The sequence below is a fragment of the Rutilus rutilus genome (genome assembly GCF_951802725.1).
Source record: "Rutilus rutilus genome assembly, chromosome: 4".
Lineage (NCBI taxonomy): Eukaryota > Metazoa > Chordata > Actinopteri > Cypriniformes > Leuciscidae > Rutilus > Rutilus rutilus.
The window spans coordinates 34,347,145-34,364,651 of record NC_140212.1 but is presented as its reverse complement, the minus strand read 5'-3'; the positions used below and the strand labels follow the sequence as shown (position 1 = coordinate 34,364,651).

The window sequence follows — 17,507 nt, the reverse complement described above, 5'->3', positions numbered from 1 at the left end:
TGCCTGCCTGCGGCAAGTCCTGCTCCCGGATGGACCGCCACTTGAAGGGGCATACAGAGATGACGGTGGCAGTTTGGCGAGACCCTGCAGGCTTTTAAGCGCCAGAAGATCCAGCAGGACCTCGCCGAGCTGCGGGTGAGTAACCCGACCTTGCCCTTGTCCTCCTCCCTGGACTTGGTCGAGTCTGGTGACCTGGAGGAGGACAACATCCCTCTGGAGGCGGTGGCGGAGGAAGAGGAGGAGTGGACCTGTGACAAGCCCATCTGCCTGAAAGTCAGGGATCAGGTGGCTGACCTCAACAGGCAGGTGGACATTCTCAGCCGGGCCCTGAGAGATGTGACCCGCCGCTACCGCCTGTTGAGGAGGAGGTCGAGGCCCACCCCCTCACCAGCAGGCTGCTGTCCGCTCTCCGCAACCCCGAGTCGGAGGGGGAACACTTTCCCGGACCCTCTGGGGAACCGGCCGACCAGACCCCCTCGGACCAGACCCCTGCCCCCCAGCCGTCTGAGCAACGGGAGGAGCACCCCTTCCCCGACCACGTGGCGGCTCTGAGTGAGTATCTGTCGCTTCTCCCTCTCACCCTGCAGCGGTTGTTCCGACCGTAATTGTTTGTGTTCTTACCCTCATTGTTCTTGTGTGTTTTCTCTTTTCACAGACATCCTCCTCGAGGAGTTCCGGGGCCACCAGCAGGGCGCCGACCCATCCCCCCGGTTAGTCAAGAACTTCATCTCCTACATGGCAGTGGGGCATCCGAGGAGGAGTACGGGTGGTTGTCGGAGTTCCTGGTGGTGAGGAAGAATTTAGTGGGCGGTAGAAACGCCCACTATTTCTTTTTCACCTCCAAGCCCAGCTCGTGCAAGAATTTAAATCAGTACTTTCAGGAAGCATGGGCTGGGATGGAGCTGCCGGGAGCTCCGACGTTCACTGACCTCAGGACCTCCATCGCCACCCACGTGAGTTTTCCCGCCCGTGTTTCTGCCTCGTGAATTTCTGACGTGCGTGTGTTTGTTTCTAACTGTGCTTTTCTCTTTCCGTACAGGCCAAGAACACCCACAGCCCCGGGGACAGGCAGAAAGTGGCACGATTCATGTGCCACGACACCTCCAGGTGTGAGGATGGTGAGGGTGAGGATTCCCCCCCGGGGACCCCGAAGCGCCCCGCCACCTCCTCCGGGCCAAAGCTGGCCCAAACTCGTAAGCTGCCGTCCCCCGCTGCCGACAACGACTCGAGGGAGTCCGCTTCGGTGAGTCCGTCTTTTGGTGGGTCTGTCTTACCGTTTGTCTGACGGGTGGACGTGTTTGCTGACTCTTTGCCTTTCTCGCTCTTTGCAGGAGGAGCCCAGCCCGGCGAAGCGGTGGCAGCAGCACAGGGTGTTCATTCCAAAGAACCTGAGCTTGAAGTACCCTGTTGTTCGTCTGTCTCCGCTGAAGTCGCCGCACAAGGTCGCCCAGAAGCTCCTGAGCGCTGCCCTGAAGAGGCAGCGCAGATGATTGTTTTTCATTTGTTTTGTGTGTTCCTTTTTTTCTAAATAAATGTTTCAAAAGTTACATCTGTCTTGTCTTTTTTACTGAAAAAAAAAATGCATAAACACATTTAATAAATAAAAAAAACCATTGATTTAAAAAAGATAAAAAAAAATACAAGTTATTTTATTTTATAATATTTTGATGAAACCCGTTTAGATATGGAGATCCCATGTAGCATTTATTCCATTGTGCAAAATAGTGGTTTCGCGGACAGTGGAATTCTGGGATGAAACTTGGTGCTACAGACTCTGGGGGGCCTGCTGAGTGCAGTAAAATAGTTTTTATCATGACAGGAACTTTAATTCAAATGTCTACCAAAGAAACTGCCTATGGAACTCAGGGGGCACTCACCCGTATCTATCCAACAACTCATCCGGCCATATCTCGGCGCCTGGTGGCGCTAGAGACACGGGACCAAGTCCAATCGACCAACTGCGGCACAATTGCTATAGCCACAAGACTTGAGCTCAATAGGGCAAAAATAAGGGTGGTGCACTACCATATCTCAGCGCCTGGTGGCGCTAGAGAGACGAGACCGAGCCCGTTCGACTGCGCGTGGCCCAGTCAGTACACGTACCGGAAAAAAAAATTACAAGTTATTTTAAAAGTGGACGGGGCAAATCAACTTATGGGCGTTCCTTGTTAATGGATCAGGTGATTAGTTGCCATGGTAATTAACAAGGGTTGCGATTGGTTCAAAAAAGGGTGTGTTAAAACCACCACAGTTCCAACGTGTTCATTCAGTGCTCTACATTAACAAGGTGAGATTCTCTAACCTATTCTATAATATCTTAATTTATGCAGTTATGTGTTATTATAGTGTTATAATGTTATTATAACTATAAAATATATGTGCCTTGATCAGTACTGTCCGGTGACTTCACAGTACACACTGCTCATAAAGCGTTATTGTGCAATGACTTTGTTGATAGAGTTTAGAATGGGACGAGACCTTTCCAAAGAGCCCACCCACGGCCTCTGGGGCCCCCGGGGGCCCGAGATACTGCCCCCCTGAGTGCAAAAAACGCACATATCTAGGCGAAAACTCTGTGGATTTGGCGATCACCGAGCTCGTTGGAACCGTCTAGTTGCCCTTAAAATAACTATACAAGTTTTATAATTTTTGGTGGTGTTTTCGCGTAGATATTAGCCGAAAACCATCGGGCGCGTTTCAAAATGGCTCGGGAGAAAATCGCTCGTATCTCGGCAACGCGAAGGCCCAGAGAGCTCAAATTCGGGTGAGGAGGTCACACGGGGGCCCTTGCTCGAAGGGGAGAGTGGCGGGCCTCCGGGGACACCCCCTGCCGGATCACCGACTTTGAACGGTTATAACTGGGGGAATCCGGGCGAATTAGACCTCGTGGGTGGGCTCATTCGAAAGGCCTCGTCCAACACAACGATCGATTAGAGTTTGGGGAATATTGAGCCAGGGACTCTCGAGTTATATGCCGATAAAGGTGCGCCTTTGACCGGGTGTAACTCCCTGGCCCGACCGCCCTCGGGGACGCGGGTGGGCTCGTTAGATAGGCCCCCTCGAGTCCTACGAACGACCAGAGTTTGAGATTTTTTCCCCTTGTCATTTCTGAGATATTTGCGAAAAACCAAAACCCCATTCATTCTGGTGATTGTGCACTGATTTTGTATAATAAACTGTATATTTTCGGGCCTAAATGTATCCATCCAGGGTAGTCATTTAAGGCCAAGGTCCCAGAAGGGCACAGGAATTGTTTTATTGCAATTGTTTTATTTATTTAACATGAATTCAAACATGTCAGAAGCTGACTTGTGTCTTTTTATTCTTTAAAGATGGTAAGACGCATAAGAGTGGGTAAGTTGATCGATATATTGATCGTAGTTCCTTATGCCATCACAAAATGTTACAAATGGTTTATTGCAGGGGTTCTTAACCTTTTTGATGTCGGGGCCCAAATTTTACAATACAAAGTGGCCCAGGGCCCATTCAGATATTAGCACTGTATTGGTTTATTGATCTCACCCTTGGTTTGATTTGTATTCAATAACTAAATGAAATCCACTTGCAGTTTAACAGTTTATTATTCATGTGTATGTAAACCTCCACATACAATTATTCATGGAACAAATCAATCTGCATCAAGAACAAATTTAAAGGCTCAAGTCAGGCATATTAACACAAAAATCAGTTAGATTTGACAAATTTTACTTACAAAAAAATAGAAAATGTATATAAATAAAATAAAAACAATAAAATGTGTTGCTAAAATAAATAAATTCAAAATAATATTTTTCAAATTAAATAAGTTGTAAATGAAAATTGAAATAAAGTGCAAATGAAAAAAAAAAGCTTTATAATCTGCAAAATAATTTGATAATTGTTTCAGCAGTTAAAATTTTTTCATGGCAGAACCTGAAGTTGCTCTTCATATCTGTTATAAATGAACAATAACAGTCACAGCAGTACAATTTGAACAAGCTACAACTCCCTATTTATGTTCCCCTCCGCATATATCCGCAGCGGCAGGTAAAACCAACTCCTCCGCTATCGTGAATGCTTAGGCCCCGATCACACCTGACGCGTTTTTTTGCAGTGAGAGGCGCCTATTTTCAATTGGTTTCCTATGGCAGCGAGCATTCTGCGCGCTGTTTATGCGCCTCGTGTTTTTGCAGTTGGAAAAAAAAGCAACTCCGAGCGGAAAAAGCGTCTGACGTCATCGCGTTTTTTTCCACTGTCCAATCGCATGAATGGAGAGGCGGGCCTTCCGTTTTAGTAATGAAAGCTACAGTTGCTTGAATGCCCGGAGAGTGCGATGGTGGAGGATAAACTTGTGGTGCTCTCGCGGGTTACCAGGATCTTAACGACTTCACGAACCGTAACTACCACAATGTTAACAGAAAGTAAATAAAGTTAATAGGCTGATTTGACGTTTACTTGACTGACAGGACCGCTGTTACAGTGGTCGCCTAGCAACATAAAAAACGCAGCGCACTGCTCGTTCTGTGTAATGGTAAGTGCTGTGCACCTCGCGTTTTCGAACCTGAAAAACGCGTTAGGTGTGATCGGCCCCTAACTGAGACATTAACTTACTGCCACTAGTGGTGGGATGGTGTACTGTAACTGTCTCATGGATAACAGTGGTCATTCTGGTGTCTTCAATTGATAACTTGTTTGGTCCCGCGGCCCTCACGGCCCACAGGTGAAAAACGTAAAAAAAATTGCGGCCCTCCAGGTGGCGCTCGCGGCCCTATGGTTAAGAATAGGTGGTGCATACAAAAGTTTAATAACTAAACTTTTAAGGGATGCAGCAGAGGTCCTGGAGCAGAGCTCATTGACAACAGGTGAAGCAGTCGATTCAATAATTGACAAGGTAAACACATTTTCAGGTGACACCTTTTATGTTCCCTGTATGAAATAAAAATGAATAAATATGACTAAAACCATATATTGCTATTTTTACCTTCTTTATTATTTTTCACATGCAAGATACATGGTTGCAACATGACATTCTAATCATTATTATTAATTAACATAAAATTAAATCAATCAATTAATCAAGTTAATAAATGGTGTTATAAATTGGGGAGATGACCACACAACATTGCCACCTGAATTTCTGTTTTTGCTGTCACATTCCAATAATGGATCCAAAAATGTATGAAGAAAACATGAGCTATAAAACTCAAGGCACATACCCATTTGGCATAAAAAAATCTATTCTAAATTATAATTATTCTAGACAGTGGAGATAATAATTCCACATACAGGAGTAAGGTATAGTGATATAACAAGACTTTGTTATAACAAACAAAAAGCCCATACTTGTCCATGGACTATAGCTTTCTTGTAATTTACTTGCCAGCAACTATTAGAACATAAAAAATAACCTATCCTGCAATTTCAGTTTAAACGAGCCTATTTCTTTCATTGGGCCTTCAGAACCTCTTTAAACCTTAATAAACATTGCACTGAAATAAATTTGAAAAGAAAAAGGTGGATTGAATTGACAGATGGGGAAAAACTCGCTTTGAATAAAAAAATTAAATAAAAAAAAATAAAAACGGAAAAAATACAATACTCTTTAAACCTTTCGGCTTCCCGTACATTCAGTTGTGCTTCTTGCTCGTATTCAGTTCTGATGGTACGTATGGTAACTCGGCAACTACGCATGACTTGTAGGCTAGTATGATTGCCTAAAGGGGGTTGCACACTGCACTCGCAGCTCAGTGGCCCGTTCTGTCTCAAAGCTCCGCCCACGCTACTTGATTGACATTCCTCATTTGCATTTGATTTATCATTTCCGGCTTCCGTTTGAGCATTTGATTTATCATTTGCGATGTGCGTTTGAGCATTTGATTTATCATTTGCGAGGTGCATTTGAGTGAAAACTGGGGGGGGGTTTCTGGGATAGTCCTAAAATGGTTCAGGTCATACTTGGATGGGAGAGGTTATTATGTGAGTATAGGAGACCATAAGTCTGAGTGGACATCCATGACATGTGGAGTCCCTCAAGGCTCAATTCTTGCGCCACTCTTGTTCAACCTGTATATGCTCCCAATGAGCCAAATAATGAGAAAGAACCAAATTGCTTACCACAGCTATGCAGACGACACACAGATTTACTTAGCCCTATCGCCTAACGACTACAGCCCCATTGACTCCCTGTGCCAATGCATTGATGAAGTCAACAGTTGGATGTGCCAAAACTTTCTTCAGTTAAACAAAGACAAAACTGAAGTCATTGCATTTGGAAACAAAGATGAAGTTCTCAAGGTGAATGCATACCTTCACTCTAGGGGTCAAACAACTAAAAATCAAATCAGAAATCTTGGTGTGACACTAGAGTCAGACCTTAGTTTCAGTAGTCATGTCAAAGCAATAACTAAATCAGCATACTATCATCTGAAAAATATAGCAAGAATTAGATGCTTTGTTTCCAGACAAGACTTAGAGAAACTTGTTCATGCTTTCATCACCAGCAGGGTGGATTATTGTAATGGACTCCTCACTGGCCTTCCCAAAAAGACCGTAAGACAGTTGCAGCTCATACAGAACGCTGCCGCCAGGATTCTGAGCAGAACCAGAAAATATGAACACATCACACCAGTCCTCAGGTCTTTACACTGGCTCCCAGTTAGATTTAGGATTGATTTTAAAGTATTATTACTGGTATATAAATCATTCAATGGCCTAGGACCTCAATACATTGCAGATATGCTCACTGAATATAAAACCCAACAGATCACTCAGATCATTAGGATCATATCAGCTAGAAATACCAAGGGTTCACTCTAAGCATGGTGAGTCTGCTTTTAGCTATTATGCCAGCCACAGCTGGAACCAGCTTCCAGGAGAGATCAGACGTGCTCCTACAGTAGTCACATTCAAATGCAGACTCAAAACACTTCTGTTTAGCTATGCATTTACTGAATGAGCACTGTGCCAATGTTCGTCCAACTGTTTGTACTGTGCTGTATTTTATTTTACTTTTCTAAACTGTTTTAATTATTCTTATTTCTTTTTATTATTTTAATTTCTTCTATGTAAAGCACTTTGAATTGCCATTGTGTATGAAATGTGCTATATAAATAAAACTTGCCTTTCCAAACTTGCCTTGTTGTACCACGGCATTGGACTATTTTCTTAAATCTTCTTTAAGTGCAACGGAGCAACTGTGTCTAAAGTGCTGAAAAAGAGAGAGTTAAAAGTTTCTGTTGCAATATCGAGTTCTTCTAACCTATCCGGGATGCTGAGATGATGAAACTGATCAGGAAGATTATTGATAAAGCGATCTTTAGTGGCAGAAGTGATAGGTCTCACATATTTGTAACACGGAGTCTGCTTTGCAGCCTTGGCTAAATGTAATTTACACGATACTAGATAATGATCTGAGATGTCATCGCTCTGCTGCAGAATTTCAACGGCATCAACATTTATTCTGTGTGATAATATTAGATCTAGAGCCCTATTTTAACGATCTGAAACGCAAGTGTCAAAGCGCAAAGCTCAAGTAACTTTGTGGGCGGGTCTTGGCGCTGTTGCTATTTTCCCGGCGGGATAAATGACTCTTGCGCCCGGCGCAAATCTAAAAGGGGTTTGTCTGAAGTAGCTTCATTATTCATAGGTGTGGTTTGGGCGTAACGTGAAATAAACCAATCAGAGCGACATCTCACATTCCCTTTAAGAGCAGGCGCGCTTGTTCTAAAGTGGATTCCTATTATAACGGCGGGTTTGCCAGACGCATGACAGGAGCGGTTCACAGCCGAGGAGACCGACGTTCTCGTCAGGGACGTTGGGGATGGAGGAACACACCCAAATTAACTTCGGTTAAACAGGCGTATGATAATTTGGGTAAATGTGTAAGATAGATGTATGCTTTTATAATAAAATGTCTATCTATCTATCTATCTATCTATCTATCTATCTATCGTAATAATGTATGATTTGCAAAAATGATAACTGCTGCTTCTCTGTGTAGATGAGAGAATCAAAGTGTATGCGCGTTGTGCACACGCTACATTGATTATGGCCAAGCATGCGCCCTTAAAATAGCATATGAATAACATGCGCAACACGCCACTGACTTTAAACTGTTTTTTTTCGGTCAGTGGCGCAATTGTTTTCTAAACCTGTAAAATAGCATGAGGGAACGTTTGCGCCGGAACACGCCTCCTCTTTGCGCTGAACCGCCCCGGGGAGCGCAAGTGTATTTCTTAGTTAACCGACGTGCTTCTGTGGAGGGAAAAGTCCGCTTTGCGCGGGTGCAAAATAGGAATGATACATGCGTCGGTGTACAAAGTCAGTTGCGCTGGGTGCAAGATAGTGCCCCTAGAGTATGATTATGACAATGAGTAGGTCCTGACACATGTTGTCTAACTCCAATAGAGTTCAGAATGTCTTTCAATGCCAATCCCAATGCATCTTTTTCATTATCTACATGTATATTAAAACACCAACAATTAGGACTTTATCTGCAGCCAGTACTAACTCTGATAGAAAGTCAGCAAATTCTGTGATAATGTCTGTATGGTGGCAGATCTAGTCTGTATTAAAACTCACCCTCTCTCATCTGACACCTCTGCCAGTGGGAATAATAAAAAAATAAGGCCGATAAATTACACAACACACACACACACAAATACTTAGTGTGTCTTAAGACTTCAGCAAACGCTGTCTGCTGCTAGACATGGTCCTGCTCTTATAGGTTTTCCCATCTTTGCCTCCTCCTGCACGCAGAGTTTCTTTACGCATGACCTGCGACAGAAAACCCACAAACACCATTTAACTGTAATGCAAACAATAGTTAATGAATACATCAGAATGGGAAAGAGCTATGCTGTGTGCCTTACATTTCTCAAAGCAAGCTGACGGAGTTCTTTGTGGGTCAAAATTCGATCCTCCTCACAGTCCTCGGCCTCATAATCACAGCTTAATCTTGCACAATAAGACCAGGAGCATATATTAATAAAACAATAAAGTCATTTCCACCTATTTTGTGTACTTTTGTTTTATCTCCATAGACTGTGTCTATAGCTCAACATACTGTATGAGAAGCTTCTCTCACCTGGTAATGGGCCTGGACGGACGTTCCTGAAGGATCTCTGTGTGTCTCAGCACGTCTGGTTTCTGACCCAGCAGGACCTGAGCAACCTCTTTCAGGTCGCAACTCTTCTTCCGGTCCTATTTATTAACATTAGTTACACCACTGGTCAGCATTTCAGAATAAGTACTTTTATACTTATCAAGGATGCATTTATTTGATAAAAAAATACAGTAAAAACAGTGAAATATTATTGCAATTTAAAAGCACTGTTTTCTATTTTAATACATTTTTTAAATGTAATTTATTCCTGTGACCAAAGCTGAATTTTCAGCCTCATTACTTATCACCAAATCTGAGTAAAAGCAAAATGATGCTATTTGGCAACGGTAATTCCAATGCTCAGGAATCAATTCAGATAGAGGGTGTTGTTATAGAGCGGGAGCATGAAATCTAATTCCTTGGAGTTATTATAGATGATAGAATTACTTGGAACTCTCATATTAAATACATAATCACTAAAATATCAAGAAGCATTTCAGTAATTGCAAAAGTAAAGCATACTTTAAACATCAAAGCTCTGCATACTTTATACTGTTCTCTGATCTTGCCCTATTTACATTATTGTTCTGTGGTATGGGGTAGTACTTATATAAGCACATTAAAACCAATAGTAATGCTGCAAAAAAGAGTTATCCGATTAATTCATAAAGTTGTTTTTGGACCAAAGATCAAAAATCAAAGATCATGAAGTTTTATGACATTGTTGAGTTCCAAACAGTACAGATGCTATAGAAAGGTTCCAAGAACGTACTGTTTGTTATGAATTACGTGATGAATTAAATTTTAGGACTCAGAAACATAGCGCAACAAAAAGTTTTAGCGCAACAAAAAGTTTTAGCCCTACAGTTAATGGGGTACAATTGTGGAATAACTTGGAGATGGACATGAAACGATGTCCAAACATCAACCTGTTCAAATATAAATACAAGCAAAAGATTTTTGAAAAGGTTAGAGAAGAATAAATAAATTGCCATTAGGGGTATTTCTACCATGATCAGACACTGCAAGTGTATATAATCTAATTAATCAAATTATAATCAATATAATATATAATCAAATTATTATTATTATTATTTTTTGCTGTTGTTTCCTTGTTGTTGTTTTGTTGCTTTTGCACTATGTTCCTTTGTACTATTGTAAAATGAGAATTTTTATTGTATTAATTTTGGGGGAGGGCGCTTTTGCTTCGGTCCACTCCTTTTGAGCAGAATGTTTACTGCTCAAATAAACAAACTAAACTAAACTTAACTAAATTACTCCAGTCTTCAGTGTTAGTGCACGCTGGACTAAAAGACTTTATATATACACACACACACACACACACACACACACACACACACACACACACACACACACACACACAATCGTTGTGGTGTAACATTGTATTATTGTACATTTTCTTTTCTTTTGTAAAATACACTTGGGTTGGCTGCATATTTATCAGTGTTGCTTTAACACTATGGCTGTGTTCAAAATCGCCCCCTATACCCTCATTCACTATTCCCTAAATCACTCCACTAATATAGTCGAGTTAAAGGAGTGAATGAAAACGAGTGAGTGAATTCGGACATTGAGTGCGCCGGAAGGGCTGCCGGTTTGCATCGTTTGTGCTTGATGCTTAATAGTCATTTGAAACTTAGCAAACTGGCAGCTCTAATAATAAGAAACTCTTTATCACAGTGCATTGTGGGATTCAGGGTTCCTACACATATTCCATTTAAAAATGCCATACTTTTCCAGACTCAAATTACTTTAAAAAAAAAAAAAAAAAAGTGTGCAAAATGTGTAGGGCAGTACATTATATTTCAAGGCCTTGGGTCTGCTTTAACACACTTTAATGGCGGCCAAGAAACCACACCGTGAAATGGGCTGATGGTGCAATAGGTGGCTCAGTGTGCATTGTCTATGCTAAGTTTAATGGTTTCCCAGAAACCCAGAACACATAATCTTTTCCATAATCTGCTTTCTTTTTTCCATACTTTTCCAGACCTGGAAATTACTCAAATCAAATTCCATACTTTTCCAAACTGCGTAGGAACCCTGGGGATTGAATGTGTGCACTCAAATAGTGCCCTATTTAAGGCTACAGGGGGTGATTTCGGACACTGCCTATGAAATAACCTGTTGGTACATTCTGGTCCTTTCTGTACCTTATAATTAATGAAGGCTTGAATGATGAGCAGTTCACTGATTCTCTGCTCCACCAGGCTGAGGTACTTCATGATGTTACTGTCGCTGATGCTAAAGGAATAGCCCAGCATGTCTAACACCTGTGTTCGGTCGCAGTCGATCTTTTGGAACACACTGTCTGTCCCTAAAATGACATCAACATAAGCTTTACTGTATAAAAACGCAGGTATCATTCTTCTTCTTCTATGTTGTCATTTTTGATTCTTCCACGTGATTATGTTAACGCATGTTTGGGTGATTTTACTAGTACCTGTTTTGATCTGATCAAGGGTCTTGCTGATGTCATCAGCCTGGGCTTCGTGCTGTTGAGCTTTTGTCTCACACTCTTGCTGTAGTCCCTTCAACTCTTTTAATTCCACCTGAATTTTCTGTTCCTTTTGGACACATTTCATGTGGATCCGCTTCATCTCTTCTCTAATCTGGAACAGAATCAACACAAAAAATGGATTCCTACTGTTGTGTCTGTATTAAAATGTGAATATGAATAACATTCTGCTCGGTGCATGTTCATTTGGCCCAGGTTGGCCAATGTTTTGTTTGGTTTTAGTGTTGTTCTTATTAACTAAAACTAAAACTATTAAAATTGCTTTCATTAAGTGAAATAAAGCTTAAAATGAATTAAAATAAATATTAGACGAAAAACTTCAAAAACGTCCATTAGAAATGTTGCTTTGACGATTAACTGAAAAAAAGTGGAAGTGCTAAAATTACTATAAAAAGAAAATAAAGCTAAACAGAAAAAAACTAATTCTAATAAAAATGACAAAATCACAAAAGAAACTTAACTAAACATGGAGTATTATAGTATAAATGCTATACTATATAATACAAACACTATAATAGTACACAAATAGTACTAAAATAACAAAAGTAATTTTACAAAGTTCAGTTCATCTTGTGAACGGGTCTTTATTTGACTAGTTCTATGATTCACACACTGACCTCCTGGATTTGCTTTCTCGCTGTCTCAACTTTCACGTTCTCATTCATCACAAAGTTGCAAAGAGAAAAGTTCTGGTCCTCAACTGTTAAGAAACACATAAAGAGTTGTAGCAGAATGCATTGCAATCATTTGTCTGCACAAAACAGAAAACGTAAAGCTCACCGTGACTGAAATGTGTAGCCAACATCTCCAAATGATCTTCCCCAGTCAATCTCTGGATCTCCTGGAAAACCTCCTCCAGAGTGTCAAGCGTCTCCCCTTCGGCGTCTGCCCTCCTCCGCTCCTCCATCTCTGCCATAATAGAAAAAATAGCTGGATTCAGAATCAATTAATCAATCAGTCTGTTACAGAGTATAACAAAAGTTTGGGATTAGCAAGTAAATTCTATTTTTACTCAGCAAAGTAAATTAGATCTGCAAAATAGATCTGCTACACTGCTGCATTTCCAACACACCACTGTGAGCAAGATAGAGTACAACACAGTATTCGTTAATTAGCCGTAGCTGATGTGTACAGGCGGAGGGTTTCTGAAAGCGTATTTGAAGGCTGAGCAGCCAGCTCATTGGCTACTGATACAGCAGGAACCAATCAGCTGTGCCCAATAGATACAGATGTGATTGCAAACATAGTTAAGGGCCTATCAGCCGGCGCCATCTAGAGTTTCATGACAGAACTTTGTCGGTAGTGCACACAATTTAACCAACAACAATTCTTGGTTACAAATATTGCTCTCTGACCTCGTCTGCGTCTCTTTTCCTGTCCATCATCCATGGCGGTTCTCGCCTTGTTCTTGGTAGTCATGAACTTGTTGAATCTGTGTTTATGAGATAGCTCTCTTCAGCTCCTCCTTCTCAGCTGAGTACTCCGCAAAATCCTTCTTCATCATGGCAACTTCGGTCTGTGCCTCCTCTCTGAAATACACACATATATAAATAGAACCGGCTACAAATGTCCAAAACACGTACTGAGGGTGAAGCGATGTGTAAAACCATACAAAATAATAACTCTTATTATGCGTGTCATTACATCAGTATCAGTATGTGCTTTCTGCCATGCACAGATAAAAAAAGTCACTGAACTTTTGCTGTGCAATTGTAACTCAATGAGCACTCAAACACACCAAACCAACACTTACTAAAAACACACAAAACTGATTTTGCACGGGCACTTTGCACTAGTAAATAAAAAACTAAAACAGATTTTTTTTTTGTGACGTTTTTCATGATTTTGGGAACTTTGTATATAAGCGAAGAAACTTAAAATCTCAAAGTACCTGTCATCAAAAGCTGTGGCTGTATTGTCCATAACTTCACCAATTTCCTTACGAACATCTCGCAATACCTGAAAGAAAGACAACAGCACTTGTTTGACCTGTGTTCAATCACTGCATCCCTCACACTCATTAAACACCCAGAATGACCAACCTTCTCCCGTCTGCCATGCAGCTTCTGGAATCGGGTGCGTTCCATGTGGAGTGTCTTGACCTCTTCTCTGAGCTGGCTGTTCTTCGTCAGCCGTTTGTTACACCGAATAATACCCTGCAGGGACAGCAAAAACATTTAAGGAGAAGTTCATGATTTACAAACAGCTTTCACCAGCGCAAACCCTCTTTTGGCGTTAAAAAACTACTGTCAGGATGTACTAAAGACACGCAGTGAAAAATGACCGTAGAATTATCACGTGCGGCTGACATCATTGCAGATGCTTTCCCTTTCAGACACAGTATTTATGGGAGGAGAGTATTTATTGTATATTTCAGTCCGATCGAGTCAAATGCAACATTAGCTTAAATATGCATTGGTCCCAGGCAAAAAATTCTGCTTTATGATTGCGAAGAAATCTTTCTACAAATATAATTTTTTTATATATTTCACAAAACAGTCAAGTCATATATCACAAGAAAGCTCTCATTCTAAGGAATTTGTCTATTAAATCTTGTATCTTCTGAAAGAATAAAATGATCAAAATCATAAAGCACCTATTTTTCTATATTATAGCACAGACAACATATACTATAATATTGATCACATTCAGCAGTGTTTTATATCATTTCAAAGGGTTTTCTGTAAAATGACACTGGAATATTGCATATGTACCACTGTATATGGGTATGAGCAGAGTTTAGATTTGGGTAGGTGGAAATTACATAAAAAAAAGGTAATATTCCTCCCTTCAGATTAATATGAACATCTTTTTCATTATAGAGAATTTTTTTTATTTTTTCCAGTGTTTGCTGGCATCTAGAGGAAACAGCCATACTTGTCTGCATGTTGCTAGAGCCCACAGGGCCTGAGTTATAGACTTTCAAAAATGAATTTAAGAAAAAAAAGAAAAAGAAAAAAAAAAGCGCCTCTTTTTTGGGGGGGTTATTACAGCTCAGACAACATATACTTCAATGTTTATCACTTTTAGCACGGTTTTATGAAACTGTAAAGGGTTTCCTGTAAAATGACACCAAAATTGTCTATTTTGAAAAAAATATGTGGAAGTGGGAGGCTTTCCCCAAAAATGGTCCAGGAGCATAAGAGGCTAAGGAACAAATGAACCGTTTTGTATGGCCAAATGTTTGGTGCCCACAGTTGTGTGTTCAGTGAAACTGCATGCTGTGAAATGTTTGATTCTCTGTTTACCCAGTCCAGTTTGTTCTGCAGGGTGTCGGTGGCCTTCTGAGTCTGGCAGGCCTGAGACGTTCTCGCTTCCACCAGTTTGTTCTCCATATTCATGATCTGTAAACAAAATGCATGCAAATAATCATACATCTGTAGCACCAACAGTGTGTGTTTAATAAGTTTAATAACTCGGCACATATGCACCTCCTGTTCCATCTGTGTTTGGGTCTGTCTCATATTATCTAGTTGATCCTCCACCGTGTTTCTTTGCTCTAGCAGAGCTTGGATTCTCTCAGTGTCCTGGCTGTCCTTCTTTCTGCGCGATCGGCACTCGAGCTCACGAAGAAACTCCTCATGTTCCTCACGCAGCCTAGAAATCTCCTGGCTGCGGACAAACATGACACAACAAACAAAATATGCTCAAACACACACATTCCATACAAGACACAATGCAATACATGAACTGTACACAGGGCTCGCAAAATCGCTCGCCCGACGTCCCGGGGCTATTGTGTTTTCCAGTCGGGCTACCAAAATGCATAACCGGCCTGGCCGACGGGCTATCTGAAATAGTGCTCGCTCAGTGTGCATTGTCTATGCTAAGTTTAATGGTTTCTCATGCGCACACGAAAGTCTGCATATTTTTTATTTTTGCAAAGATCCTTTTAGTGGCTCTGTAATACGGTGCTAAGAATATCACGAGAAGAAACCCAGAACACTTATAACCTGCATTTTTGCATAATGAAAAAGTGCACCTTGAATTCAGTTGTGTTAGACAATCACTAAACAGCTGCCATGAAAACACACTTCTATGAGACATTTTTGTTCATTAAATTCTTAATTGTCTATTATAGAAAACTAAACAGGGGCAATAGTCTGGAAATGCAAATATTTTTCCATAATCTGCTTTCTTTTTTCCATACTTTTCCAGACCTGGAAATTACTCAAATCAAATTCCATACTTTTCCAAACTGCGTAGGAACCCTGGGGATTGAATGTGTGCACTCAAATAGTGCCGTATTTAAGGCTACAGGGGGTGATTTCGGACACTGCCTATGAAATAACCTGTTGGTACATTCTGGTCCTTTCTGTACCTTATAATTAATGAAGGCTTGAATGATGAGCAGTTCACTGATTCTCTGCTCCACCAGGCTGAGGTACTTCATGATGTTACTGTGTTTGATGCTAAAGGCATAGCCCAGCATGTCTAACACCTGTGTTCGGTCGCAGTCAATCTTTTGGAACACACTGTCTGTCCCTAGAATGACATCAACATAAGCTTTACTGTATAAAAACGCAGGTATCATTCTTCTTCTTCTTCTATGTTGTCATTTTTGATTCTTCCACGTGATTATGTTAACGCATGTTTGGGTGATTTTACTAGTACCTGTTTTGATCTGATGAAGGAACTTGCTGATGTCATCAGCCTGGGCTTCGTGCTGTTGAGCTTTTGTCTCACACTCTTGCTGTAGTCCCTTCAACTCTTTTAATTCCACCTGAATTTTCTGTTCCTTTTGGACACATTTCATGTGGATCCGCTTCATCTCTTCTCCAATCTGCGAACGGGTCTTTATTTGACTAGTTCTATGATTCACACACTGACCTCCTGGATTTGCTTTCTCGCTGTCTCAACTTTCACGTTCTCATTCATCACAAAGTTGCAAAGAGAAAAGTTCTGGTCCTCAACTGTTAAGAAACACATAAAGAGTTGTAGCAGAATGCATTGCAATCATTTGTCTGCACAAAACAGAAAACGTAAAGCTCACCGTGACTGAAATGTGTAGCCAACATCTCCAAATGATCTTCCCCAGTCAATCTCTGGATCTCCTGGAAAACCTCCTCCAGAGTGTCAAGCGTCTCCCCTTCGGCGTCTGCCCTCCTCCGCTCCTCCATCTCTGCCATAATAGAAAAAATAGCTGGATTCAGAATCAATTAATCAATCAGTCTGTTACAGAGTATAACAAAAGTTTGGGATTAGCAAGTAAATTCTATTTTTACTCAGCAAAGTAAATTAGATCTGCAAAATAGATCTGCTACACTGCTGCATTTCCAACACACCACTGTGAGCAAGATAGAGTACAACACAGTATTCGTTAATTAGCCGTAGCTGATGTGTACAGGCGGAGGGTTTCTGAAAGCGTATTTGAAGGCTGAGCAGCCAGCTCATTGGCTACTGATACAGCAGGAACCAATCAGCTGTGCCCAATAGATACAGATGTGATTGCAAACATAGTTAAGGGCCTATCAGCCGGCGCCATCTAGAGTTTCATGACAGAACTTTGTTGGTAGTGCACACAATTTAACCAACAACAATTCTTGGTTACAAATATTGCTCTCTGACCTCGTCTGCGTCTCTTTTCCTGTCCATCATCCATGGCGGTTCTCGCCTTGTTCTTGGTGGTCATGAACTTGTTGAGTTTGTGTTTATGAGAGATTGCTCTCTTTTCCTGTCCATCATCCATGGCGGTTCTCGCCTTATTCTTGGTGGTCATGAACTTGTTGAGTTTGTGTTTATGAGAGATAGCTCTCTTTTCCTGTCCATCATCCATGGCGGTTCTCGCCTTATTCTTGGTGGTCATGAACTTGTTGAGTTTGTGTTTATGAGAGATAGCTCTCTTTTCCTGTCCATCATCCATGGCGGTTCTCGCCTTATTCTTGGTGG

General features: G+C 41.2%; 2 protein-coding genes across 2 annotated transcripts; both read right to left on the bottom strand.

Moving 5' to 3' along the window:
* Positions 1–4,845: 4,845 nt before the first annotated feature.
* Positions 4,846–13,037, bottom strand: LOC311289062 (uncharacterized protein; the record flags this gene model as incomplete). The annotated part of the gene is made up of 8 exons (XM_084406821.1): positions 4,846–8,754; positions 8,850–8,934; positions 9,065–9,180; positions 11,254–11,417; positions 11,544–11,712; positions 12,236–12,318; positions 12,399–12,527; positions 12,974–13,037. The coding sequence occupies 8 exons, from the start codon at positions 13,035–13,037 to the stop codon at positions 8,653–8,655; spliced, it is 912 nt and encodes a 303-aa protein (XP_084262947.1). The 3' UTR covers positions 4,846–8,652.
* Positions 13,038–15,092: 2,055 nt separating this feature from the next.
* LOC311289742 (coiled-coil domain-containing protein 63-like) lies at positions 15,093–17,242 on the bottom strand. Its single transcript, XM_084407986.1, has 5 exons — positions 17,187–17,242; positions 16,612–16,740; positions 16,233–16,531; positions 15,940–16,103; positions 15,093–15,230 (listed from the first exon to the last, which is right to left on the bottom strand). The coding sequence occupies exons 3-5, from the start codon at positions 16,387–16,389 to the stop codon at positions 15,216–15,218; spliced, it is 336 nt and encodes a 111-aa protein (XP_084264112.1). The 5' UTR covers positions 16,390–16,531; positions 16,612–16,740; positions 17,187–17,242; the 3' UTR covers positions 15,093–15,215.
* Positions 17,243–17,507: the final 265 nt, after the last annotated feature.

Excerpts from the sequence above, each read along its gene's own strand:
- LOC311289742 (XM_084407986.1), bottom strand. The coding sequence starts at position 16,389 with ATGAAGCGGATCCACATGAAATGTGTCCAAAAGGAACAGAAAATTCAG. Across the intron at positions 16,104-16,232 it reads CCTTCATCAGATCAAAACAG|GGACAGACAGTGTGTTCCAA; the intron begins GTACTAGTAAAA and ends ATGTCATTCTAG.